At 40.8% G+C, this 12,033-nt stretch overlaps 2 protein-coding genes across 3 annotated transcripts in view; one reads left to right on the forward strand and one right to left on the reverse strand.

Moving 5' to 3' along the window:
- slc26a11 (solute carrier family 26 member 11) overlaps nt 1-5,259 on the reverse strand; it is a 7,929-nt gene extending 2,670 nt beyond the window's left edge. Inside the window, exons 1-10 of one of the 2 annotated variants that reach the window (XM_034895851.1) lie at nt 5,080-5,259; nt 4,243-4,389; nt 3,880-4,114; nt 2,591-2,783; nt 1,931-2,016; nt 1,441-1,657; nt 1,030-1,208; nt 814-886; nt 383-494; nt 207-262 (exon numbers count right to left, since the gene is read on the reverse strand). In XM_034895851.1, coding sequence (XP_034751742.1) covers nt 207-262; nt 383-494; nt 814-886; nt 1,030-1,208; nt 1,441-1,657; nt 1,931-2,016; nt 2,591-2,783; nt 3,880-4,083 — 1,120 coding nt within the window. In that variant the 5' untranslated portion in view covers nt 4,084-4,114; nt 4,243-4,389; nt 5,080-5,259. The remainder of the gene's footprint in view (nt 1-206; nt 263-382; nt 495-813; nt 887-1,029; nt 1,209-1,440; nt 1,658-1,930; nt 2,017-2,590; nt 2,784-3,879; nt 4,115-4,242; nt 4,390-5,079) is intronic. The other variant, XM_034895860.1, reaches the window with a different exon arrangement.
- A 26-nt stretch (nt 5,260-5,285) lies between these two features.
- On the forward strand, nt 5,286-11,900 carry sgsh (N-sulfoglucosamine sulfohydrolase (sulfamidase)). Its single transcript, XM_034895918.1, has 9 exons — nt 5,286-5,605; nt 6,234-6,394; nt 6,519-6,624; nt 6,753-7,120; nt 7,525-7,606; nt 7,718-7,921; nt 9,448-9,614; nt 9,730-9,947; nt 10,671-11,900. Exons 1-9 carry the CDS (start codon nt 5,527-5,529, stop codon nt 10,852-10,854), a joined length of 1,569 nt encoding a protein of 522 aa, XP_034751809.1. The 5' UTR covers nt 5,286-5,526; the 3' UTR covers nt 10,855-11,900.
- The last annotated feature ends 133 nt before the right edge of the window (nt 11,901-12,033 follow it).

A 12,033-nucleotide genomic window follows, 5' to 3' on the forward strand; every position in this document is an offset into this window, starting at 1 on the left:
GGGGGGGATGACACGCAGCAAAAGGCCGCAGGTCGGACTCAAACGGGCCACTGCAGAGGACTCAGCCTATATGGGGAGCAAGCTCTTACTGGGTGAGCTAGAGTTTGCCCCTAACAAGAACATTTTAAATGGCACTTTATATCCAAAAGGTTGCCAACCCCTGAATTATAACATAGACCATAAAATTGGAACGTATCAGAACTCACTGCTGATGATTCCTCCAGCTGGAGTGCAAACACCAGTCTGAGAGTTCACTGCCGTCCTGGATGTGAGCAGAAAACATTTTGCTGTAAATATTAGACAACTGACATTTCTCTAGTGTTGTCTCACTCACTCACACACACTCTCTCGCGTACTCACGCACGCACACAAACACACACACCTTCCGAAGCTCCCAGTAACAGGATAGGCTGACACAAAGGAGCCCATGATATTGGTCACACCAATTGCCAGCAGCTCCTGGTTGGCATCAATTCTGTAGTCGTTCTGACTGGCTGAGGACAAACAGGAAGTTAAAATCAGACAACCATTCTATAACTGCCTTTATCATCTAATTATGGTATTTTGGAGGGGTTTTTTATTAGATAGAGTAGAGAGAGGGATGACAAGAAGCAGGTTGGATTCAAACCCAGACCGCTGCCTACACGTGCGTACACTCTACCAGGTGAGCTAGAGGATGCCTCATAATCATGTGTGTCTGAACAACATCTTATGGAAATCCATTTGATAATTGTTGAGATATATTTCAGTCTGGGCCAACTGACAGACAGACATTGCCATCTCTACGCTGCTTGTGTGGCTAAAAACACTTACCAAAAGCTTTAGCAATTGCGATGCTCTCCAACAAACCCATGAAGGGAATTACAGCAAGCCCTCCTCCAAAGCCCTGCGCAAAACACAGAAAGGACAACTGGCTAGTCAGCTGCTCTTCTGGTGAACCGGAAAGAAGGGAAGTTAAAGTTGCAACTTTAACAAAAAAAGATTCACTGCCCTCCCCCCTGTTGCTGGCCTTGTCACTGTGCTCCTTACCTCTACAATCTGTCCAAAGGAGACGACGGTGCCGTTAGCTGTGGTGTCTGAGGTGGGTGGGGGCCTGATCGGCGGGAGCCCCTGGGAAGTTTCCCCAGTGACTGTAAACACGGGATGGCCGAAAGAATTCCAAGAAAATGCTACCAAGGATGCAGCCATGACCACCAGAGCATTACGCACTGACAAAGAAAGAGAAGACATGAAGAAATTGGAGGAAAGTTATAGAAAAGTAAAACATAGTGCAGACATACTGTAAAATGTTAAACACAATCAATCACAAAATATAAAAGACATCTGCATCCTGGAATAACATGCATTCATAGCAAGTGAAATGAAAAAAATGCTAATTTTTGTACTTGCATGTGAAGGACATGCACACACACACACACACGCACAAACACACGTACTGACTGGTAGCAACCGTCCACACTAGTTTCCTGGCGACTCTGGAGCAGGTGGGAGCGTCGTCAGAGCCAAGACTTGTCTTCATGAAAAACAACATGACCAGCAGAGCGAGACAAAGCAGACCCAGTACCACATCACCTATCCTGGCTTCAGGGATCTTGTAGAAGGTGTAGTAGACTTCCAGGACAAACTCGTGGGGAATGCCTTGGAGTCCCAGTATATTCTAGAAACAGAAAAGACACGACCATCTTCATCATCTTTATTCAACACAACTTCTTAAAGCATTTTTATTGTCTGTATTGTTTTTTACTTAATGGACTTGACAGAACAATCTAATAGAGATAATGTTTCTAAATGAAATCAAACATTCATATCTTTGACATTTCTGTTAATGAGTACAGGAGCTGGTAACTGGTGGTTTTGTAGATGTACTGTATGTGTGGTTTGTGTTGCTGTGTTTGATTGAGGCCAGTGAGTGCATGTATTCAACTCTCACCTTGACCTGGCCAAAGCCAATGGTTATCGCAGCAGCACAAGTGAAGCCTTTTATAACAGGGAAAGAGATGAAGTCTAGCAGGAAACCTGCAGAAGACAAGCAAAGCAATGAACAATTTACAGAGTCATGACACTGACCTTAACCCTCCCCCCCAACAAAAAGGTCCCATGACGTATACCTAATACCATATCTTGGTGTAGAATTACAGCCACTAGAGCCAATCCAACAGTGAGCTTTCCTTAGTATGTGCCATTTCTGAGTCTGTAGCTTTTGAATAAGAGAGAGGGGGGCAAGGTGGAGGCTGGGGGTGTGGCTTGACCAACTGGCACTTTGCTCGTTTCAAAGCCGTGATGTCTCTCTCTCACGGATGGGCCAAATTCTCAGGGCGGGCAAAGCAGAGAAAGGGGAGGTAACCTTGCCCCTCTGTTCCGCGATATGTATCTCTCTCTCCTCTTTTCTGAACAACTCATTTCTAAGGTCGTAATGTTTTTAAATCAGGTTTTGATACAGAGCTCAACTTAAATTTTACATATGACAAAATATAATTGCTATTAAGTGTAAACAATATGTCACACTTTTTGTATGTTTGTCCAGTTGGCTCGCAAGTGTCAACTAAATTAAGAATACCCCCAAACTGGTGTCCCCTGACCCATCCCTCACCTAATCTCAGTAATGCCATTAAGGCCTGGATGACTCCACAGAGAAGGCTGAGCAGCACAGCTTGGTGCGGCTGCCCCCCCACCACGGAGAAGCACAGGAGGGACATGATGGCAGTGGGACCCAGTGTCACGTCCTTAGAGGTCCCCAGGAGGGTGTAGATGAACCCCCCCATGAAGGCAGAGTAGAGTCCGTACTGAGGAGAGAAAGGCTTTTAGATTGATTCATTACAGCCCCTTTCTCCACTCAACAACACTATCAACTCTGTCCCCACCGTAAACCTGAGTGTATAATTTTGTGACATCATAACTACATTGGAAGCCAATCATTGTTCAATATGCAAATTAAACAAGTGTGATGTGGCAATGGGAATCTTTAGTGCACAGTCACTGAGAAAGGATTTTTCAGTGAAGTAGGAGGCCTTGTGTCCAGCAGTTAAACTTTTAAAACCCATTTTCATACTGTATTCATAGATTCAGAGTTCTTCCAATGATGGACAAGGAACACATGTAGTTGAAAGAGTATTGTAGATGTCTTAAAACGTATGTGGAAGGAATCTTTACTCTTTATTATATTCTCATGAATTGATTTCTCATTTGGTCGATAAAATGTCTGAAAATAGGGGAAAAGGACCATCAATGTTTCTTTAGATTACTTGTTTTGTCCAACTATCTGTTCACAACCCACAGATTTTAAATTTACAGAAAAAAATAATTTGAGAAAATGTGTGGGATTTTTGCTTGAAAATCAAACAACAAAGACAAACTAAATGAAATCTTCTCCTTAATGGTCATAAATCAATGGTAGAGTAGCCTACTTCTTGTTTACTGCTGCAATGAATAAAATGCAGAGGAGGAGAAAAGAGCATCTGTCTTCACAAAAATCATTTGTTGAGTGTTTGATAGTAATTTCTTTGTGCTTAAGAAAGTAATCAGTGTGAAACAACAAAATAAGCTTTATTTCTCTCTGTGTACTGTACAATGACACATTCAAGTACAAAACATCTGGTCTCAACTACTGCCAGAAAACGTGAAGAGACTATCTCTGCGCATAAGTAACGGTGTAATGGTTAGTTAAACAGGAGAGAAGCCAGTGTTTTTTAGGTTGCGGCTATTTCTTTGGACTATTTTTACCAGTCATTTCTTCACTTAAGTATTTTTTTTAAATAGTGTTAAGATCTCATCTCAATCTCATGAACCCAATCTCGTGTCTCTTGTCAATTATAGAATTTAAAATAGTATAATATAATCTAAATGGAAGTTAAATCAACAGAAAACCCAGCTACGATTCACCTGAACAGGAAGGCCGGCTACTTCAGCATAAGCCAGCGCCTGTGGTACAGTTGTCAGCCCGACGGTGAGGCCTGCGAGTAGGTCCATCTGAAGCCACTTCAGCTTGTACCTGGGCAGCCAGGAGAGGATGGGAAGCCAGGCTTTGAGGGTGTTGTAGGAGCAGCAGCCCCGAGCCGACAATCGACCAAGCATAGGCCGGTCCATCGCACAAGGATCATAGGTCAGGAAGGAGAACCTGGAGGAGAGGATGACAACAGTAAAAAAGGATGAAGAGACAGCAGCAAGTGCAGAAAGGGAAAGGTGACGTTTTACATATTCAAATGTGTACATGAGTAGGCTGATTACAGAATAAAAGCCACTTACACAAAGTGTTTAAGTTTCCTCCTCTGCTTTAAATATCACTCGTCAGCTTTTTGGGAGGTGCTGCTTGGTTTCTCTGGTTTTGCGCACGGCATTCAGGGAAACACAACAAAGACGTGCTCTGTGTGCATGCAGTTTGTCTCTGTTCTTCTGGACAAACATGTGGCATATTAAAGAAAGTGGATGCCATATTGTTGGTGCATTCTGTGATCTGTGTGTCATAGGGAAAAAAAACACATTCAGTGTGTCTTTCGGTGTCCTTCTACCTAAACAAGCTTTTAGGTTGTTAGGTTTTATGATGGTCATATGACCAAATGAGCAAATGTGCTGCATACCTTTTTTCTCCAAATCATTTACATGCTATTAAACAAAGAAATAATCCCACACATATTCCTCTGTGTTATTTGAGTTTACCAGTAGCTTCATTTTACAGTGTAATGTTTTATATATCTGCCATTGTGTCCTATAATGCTATAACAGATTGAAGTGGAAGAACATGAATGATTTAAATTAGACAGCTGCGTGACTGGAACAAAACACAATAGATGAAGATAGAAAATTTAATAGAATAGAAAAAAATCCAGAACAGACACAACGGAACAGAAAAGAGCAAAAAAACCATGCAACAAAATGGAAAAGAAAAACCGAATACAACACACTACACAGTTATGTAGTGATTGAACTATATTTTGGACCCCCCTCGAAAACGCGATGATGCTTCTCAAGTGGTTTATCCTTATAAACAAAGTTGATCTTTAAAAGAATAGAAAAGAGCAAACAATCCAATATCATGGAATAAAATAGAAAAATAAGACAACAGAATATAATAGAAATTCTTACTAAATCTCTCTCTCTTCATCTTTTTTATTCACTGGTTCAGCTGTGATTTTTCGCTCTTTCTCTGTTATCCATGGATGTGTCAACGTGTTGTTCCTATATTTTAAAACCACTTCCCAAAATGACATTTCCCCAATGAAGCCCGAGACGGTTCCTGTTTTCTATCCTCACGTGACCTTTTCATGTGACCACAGTTGGGCGGGGCTTAAGTTGTTTAAGGAAGACACAAAAACCAGTCCAAAATGGTCCAAAACCGTCTTGCACACAGCTCTGCTTGTCACGTTATGTACTTTAGGTAATCATTGGGATGACTGGATTAGTTTTATTTATTGAATGTAATTGTTTTGACTCATATTAAATGTTTCCAAGCCATACCAGAAATAATTTTGAGACTAAGTTGTCGAAATCTACGTGAAACAGTCAAAATAACTTATCATCCTCATCACGATCATGCTGCTTGAGTTTTTTCTCATTTTGGCATCATTTTGCATCGGGGAGTCAAAGAGAAGAAATGTCCTTCTAATAATTGGTGAGTGAACTTTTACATTTATAAGTCATGCTAGTTTTAGAGACTTCAAATACCTTTTGAACTGGAAGAATTACAGTGCTGAAATATCAGGTACATCTAGCTGAAACTACACTGGAATACAACAGTCCTGCAAGAAATCCTAGTGCACTGTACAGAGAGGGGGCATTACTATAATCTACCCTCAGTGATATGGATGGGGTGGAGAAAATAACAGAAATACCTGATGATATAAACTATTGGTCGTACTAAGTATGTGGACAAGTCTATCACAGCCTACACATGCTTCTTCTTCCTAGCATGCTTCATGCTTCTATTCTCCATTCAAGGGAAATCTTACAATCTACAATGACAGTGTGCCTTCAGCTTTGTAGCAACAGATTGTTTCAACATGAGCATGCCACCGAGCACAAAGCCTGGTCCATAAAGAAATGGTTGTTTCCGTTTGTTGTGGAAGAACTTGCCTGCACATAGCTCTACTGTCAACCCAATTAAACACCTTAAGGATAAACTGAAACACTGACAGTGTTGTCCATCATCAGTAGGTGTCATCATGAGTGGTCTTGTGGCTGAATGAGAGCAAATCCCATGTAATGTAGAGCTAATACATGTTTCTTTTTCCCTCTTCCAGCTGATGATGCAGGTTTTGAGACGGAGGTGTATAACAACTCTGTGGTCCACACCCCCCACCTGCGCGCTCTGGCCCAGCGTAGCCTGGTGTTTAACAACGCCTTCACCTCTGTCAGCAGTTGCTCCCCAAGTCGCTCCACCATCCTCACCGGCCTGCCACAGGTAAAAACGCACAGACGCACGCACGCACACACACACACCCACACACACACACACACATATATATATTGATGCCTCTCATTTGTGCATGAAGGCACAGTATTTTGATAATTTTGACGTGTTTCAGCACCAGAACGGCATGTACGGGCTTCATCAGGGTGTTCACAACTTCAACTCGTTTGGCGGAGTACAAAGTCTGCCGCTGCTCCTTAGCCAAGCCAACGTGCACACAGGTAAGTAACATAGAGACGTCACACACACACACACACACACACACACACACACACACACACACACACACACACACACACACACACACCGTTTCTCCCCCTCTATCTTCTTTCTTTTCTCACTCCCACAGGTATAATTGGGAAGAAGCATGTAGGTCCTGGATCTGTATACCCTTTTGATTTTGCCTACACAGAAGAGAATAACTCTGTCCTCCAGGTGGGGAGGAACATCACGCGTATCAAACTCCTGGTACGAAAGTTTTTCCAGACCCATAACGAAGAAGCCTTTGAACGTAGGCGAAAGAAAGACGAGAATAAAGAAAATATAAAAGATGAAGAGAAGCCGTTTTTCCTTTACGTTGCCTTTCATGACACCCACCGATGTGGACACTCGCAGCCCCAATACGGAGCTTTCTGTGAGAAGTTTGGGAATGGTGAAATGGGGATGGGTAGAATACCTGACTGGACACCAGAATATTACACCCCAGAACAAGTAAAGGTCAGTGACATACAGATTTCTTTTTTTTTTAATCCCACTCTCATTGGAAAACAAGGATTATAAACTTCCAAACTGGTTTAGTTTGGAATACTGGTCTCATGTGACTTTTTCAACTTTAAAAAAACAAACATTTATACCCGTTTTTAAAAAATTTAACTTAATATGTCTTGTATTATAACATTATCATTTCTACAGCAGTACATTTGAAAGCATATGTTTTGTGGCTGCTCATGATGTACCATGAACATGTAAATTTTTCTTTTCACTTCATGGTCACATTTCTACAACAAAATTACAAATTCTAAGATTTTGTCTCAATTATTTTAATTGTAATGAAATACTGTACATCTAAAAGACACAGAGACAAAAGTTTGATGAACCTGTCCTCATCTTGTGTACTTCAGGTTCCTCCTTTTGTGCCGGACACACCTGCGGCACGAGCTGACTTGGCTGCACAGTACACCACGGTTAGCAGGCTGGACCAAGGTAGGTTGAAAACCCCTACCCTTAAAAAGACACAAAGGCCCAAAAAAAGAGGACAGAGAGAAGTTATCTTTGTGAAACGCTAAGCTATAATGATGTGGATTTCCTCTGCAGGTATCGGTTTGGTTCTTCAGGAGCTCAGGGATGCTGGTTATGAGAATGACACTCTGGTCATCTACAGCTCCGATAACGGCATCCCCTTCCCGAACGGCAGAACCAACCTGTATTGCTCGGGGACAGCAGAGCCCATGCTGGTGTCCTCTCCAGAGCACAGGGAGCGATGGGGAGACACCAGCCAGGCCTACGTCAGCCTGCTCGGTAGGATATGGATTTAATGAAATATAGAGCATAACGTCTGTCACTTGTCAAGTCAGCCACTTGCTGTGAGCACAGTGTCCATAGCAGGTTTTGTTCCGGTTTAGTGCTCACACCAGTTGCTACCATCCTTTTTTGGCCTGTGACACCTTGTGTGGTACCAGCGGGGATCTTAAAAGTCTTTAAAATGTTTTAAATCTAATATTTAAAAAAAAGACCGTAAAAGCCTTTAAGTTCATTAGAAAGTCTTACATTTCATTCACAAAAGTCTAACATTTGTATTGTCCTATCATAGGGTTAAATAACTCCTTCTTACTTCATTAATCGTCACAAAGCATGCAATAAAATATTGTATTAAGTACAAGTACTTGGTACACAATTCTTTTCATAGCCTAAAATTCTTTTGGATATTTCATTATATCATACAAACTTTTGCCAGTTTGTACATGAAGTTGGTATTAAATTTATTTCTAAAAGCTATGGAAATTGTCTTAAAAAGTCTTAACTTGAACTTGTGAGAACCTGGGAGTACCTTATAAAACAAAGGAATTATGGCCTTAGTTAGGGCTGGGCAATATATCGATATTATATTGGTTTGCGGTATGAGACTAGATATCGTCTTAGATTTTGGATATTTCATAATATGGTAACTTTTGTCTTTTCCTGGTTTAAAGACTGCATTACAGTAAAGTGATTTAATTTTCTGAACTTCCTGGACTGTTCTACCTGTTTTATTATTTACCTTTACCCACAAAGTCATTATACCATTTCTGGATAATATTTATCAAAAATCTCATTGCGTGAATAACATTTTGTTAAAGCACCAATAGTCAACCATACATTGTCGCAATATTGACATTCAGGTATTTGGTCAAGACTGAAATTTGATTTTCTCTATATTGCTCAGCCCGAGACTTTGTGACAAATGAGCTGTGAGCAGTTCTACCAAAGAGTGATTTTTCTGATTTTTTTCCAAGGTTTTGTAGGCCACATAGGTTGTGGTCAGTAAAAAAAATTCTGTAGTTATCGTTTGACCACTCAGATTTATCTTGGGAGCCTTGTTCACACAAATGAACAAACAGTGAAGTCAATGTGTTATCTGATGTGCTACATCGGCCACCAGAGGGAGCCTTAACAATTGTGCATTAGCAGCAGATCTCAGATAAAATAAGAAACGGAAAATGCTCACCTGATAGGGTAATAATTAAATGTAATCATGAAAATACCATCAATTAAACAATAGAAATAACAGTTGTGATCAAAATATCTGCGGATTTTATTCTTCTGGAACACTCAAAACCTCCAAACTTGGAGATATGTGGTTTTCAATGGACAGTGACATGTAAATTTGTTTACAGTATGAATTAATAGCAACACTGTACTACTTATTAGTAAAGTATTTAACAATTTCTATAGTTATTATTACATGAATACTAACATTAAATTGAAATGTATCAACTCAGATATTACTGAAGTTTGCCTTTTTTCTCACTGTCTTTTCTCTTCTTCTCCCTCTCTTTTTTTGGCAGACATCACTCCCACCATTCTGGAATGGTTCTCTGTTCCCTATCCGTCCTACAGCCTCCCCGGAAGCCCCACCACCCTGGTTCAACTCACCGGTCGCTCCTTACTGCCTGCTCTGGTCACTGAGCCCGGCAGCTGGCACACCGTCTACGCCAGCCAGTCCCTTCACGAGGTCTGTGAGCACTGCTGTGTTTTCTTGTCTTCCAGATGGGATGTCATGGTCCCTGTCACTAATAGAAAGAGTCAAACAATGGGCCTTGACTGCTGTACTGTCATTTTGATTTCAGGTAACCATGTACTACCCAACCCGCTCCGTCCACCAGGGGGCGTACCACCTTCTCCACAACCTACACTATCGAATGCCCTTCCCCATCGACCAGGACCTGTATGTGTCACCCACCTTCCAGGACCTGCTGAACCGCACGAAGCTGAGTGAGCCCACGCACTGGTTCAAAAGCCTGGAGCAGTATTACTACAGAGAGCGCTGGGAGCTGTTTGACTCCAGGTCTGTTACAAATCATGTTGCTCCATCATGTTTTCAGCCGAGCAGAAGATAAATATCAGTCCCATTGAGCTTAGAGATCAACGCCCAAAGCAGATCGTCACAATATTTGACCTCGATTGATGGATGACACAAGTTATTCTGAATGATATAGGGGGGAACCTTCCACTGTTCAGTGATTAGGCATACGGAAATGGTCAGAAATGGACAGAATAAAGGATAGAAAATGCTCTAAAACTAAACCAATGTGAATATTCATAAGAGAAAATGGGTATGTTTCTCCTGCAATGAACTTCCGTTAGTTGCTCTCTACAACAACAAAACTGCAACGTACAGTATATGTTTACTAAAAAGAAGGAAAAAGAGGAAAGCAGTTAAAGCATCCCTTTCTGTGTTAACGGTCTGACAAATTCTAATATTGTCAATCCATTTTTTATAAATTCACATTTATATTGTCAATATTTCGAATTTTCGAATAACCATTTTAATTAAACACTATAGGGCTTCCTTTGCTTCACTTTGACCAAAAAAAAAAACATGAGCATGTTGTCTGTGGTGAAGAGAAACATCATTTAGACCTTCATCCTGGGAATTAAAACACTAAAGCTTTATTTTATTTTCAATAGTTTTTTTCATTGGGAACACAAGGACCTCAGTATAAGAAAACCCAATCTTGTTCTCTCTGTCTGTGATGTTTCAATTTGAAAAAATGCTTCACCAACACAGGACAGACCCACTGGAAACGAGGAACCTGGTGTCCGATCCACACTACAGCGCCGTGCTGGAGAGCCTGAGGCAGAGTCTGCAGAAGTGGCAGTGGGAGACGGGTGACCCCTGGGTCTGTGGACCTGACTATGTCCTGGAGGACAAACTAGAGCCACACTGCAGACCACTCTACAATGGACTCTGATGGACACTACTGGTACTTCTACTCATCTTGATTGACACAATGTCCACGCACATGAACACATTCTTCTTATAACATTCATATGTAGTTTTATTTTTGTATGTCAGTGCTACTTTTTAATGCAAAAAATAAACTTAAATTGCCTTAATTCCTAATATTGTTTGATATAGTATCATTCTTGTTCTTTATGTAACCAGATAATTTCGTTATTCAAGTCAGTTAACCTTCTTATCTGGCTCTATACATTTAAGGTACATTTTCTCATCATCCAGACCCCTCATAACTTAATATATATAGTTAATTGAACAAATATAGATGCATTTCTCTTTGTTTTTAGTCTCCATCACTGTTGTTCTACTGCTGATCTGCTAATACACAGGCGGGGGAGTTCATGACGTATGACCGGTGAGGTCGGCAAATCAATTGGGAAAAGGATGTATAATGATTACTCGTAGCTCCACTTTGAAAGGAGACTGATACTCAATCCTTTCCTGTGGAAATCTGTTGGGAATAGAATTTTGATCAGTCAATTATTCACTCATGTTTATTGATCTGCTATTTTTATTAACTAATCTGTCCATATTCACTCATATTGTGGTCTTCTGAAGCCATGCGCAGTGATTCTGACCTTTTGATGCATGCACTGGGTAAGCACGGACCAAAGTTATTATGCACTTTGTGTGTGATTTCCAGACACATTGGTCAGACTTTTTTTTTTCAACTGACTTTTTACTTGTGTCTTAAATCATGCGCATGAACACAATGAAAGCAGCAGGGCCAGTTGGTATCAGTGGTTCTCATACTCTGTGCTGACCAACTAGTGCTGGTGCTCGCAGTCATATTCAACCTGTCCCTGTCTGTCATACCCAGGACAAATGGTTTGAAAAGTCCACCATAATTCCTGTATAACATTTATTAAGTGATTCTACAGATGAACCAGTCTGTCTTTTTTAAGTTTATGAAATATATTGATGCTTTTAGACATGCAGGAGATTTTAACAATTAGTTTGTCAAATGAATGAGACATAAAAAAACTCCCTGCTCATTAACTGAGTTGGAAGTCTTTCAGTTTTGATCACTTATTTATCACTACTTCTACAAGCTCAAAGCAGGGATGACGTCCCTACACATCTTCAACACACACACACAACTGATCAATTCGGATTGGGTCTTTTTTTTCCT

Source organism: Etheostoma cragini, chromosome 2, assembly GCF_013103735.1.
Source record: "Etheostoma cragini isolate CJK2018 chromosome 2, CSU_Ecrag_1.0, whole genome shotgun sequence".
In the NCBI taxonomy this organism is placed as follows: domain Eukaryota; kingdom Metazoa; phylum Chordata; class Actinopteri; order Perciformes; family Percidae; genus Etheostoma; species Etheostoma cragini.

What these genes read in the sequence shown, in the direction of transcription:
- sgsh (XM_034895918.1), top strand. Translation starts at nt 5,527, where the DNA reads ATGCTGCTTGAGTTTTTTCTCATTTTGGCATCATTTTGCATCGGGGAG. An exon ending in AAATGTCCTTCTAATAATTG is followed by an intron (nt 5,606 to 6,233) that starts GTGAGTGAACTT and finishes TCCCTCTTCCAG; the next exon opens with CTGATGATGCAGGTTTTGAG. An exon ending in GGCCTACGTCAGCCTGCTCG is followed by an intron (nt 7,922 to 9,447) that starts GTAGGATATGGA and finishes TTTTTTTGGCAG; the next exon opens with ACATCACTCCCACCATTCTG.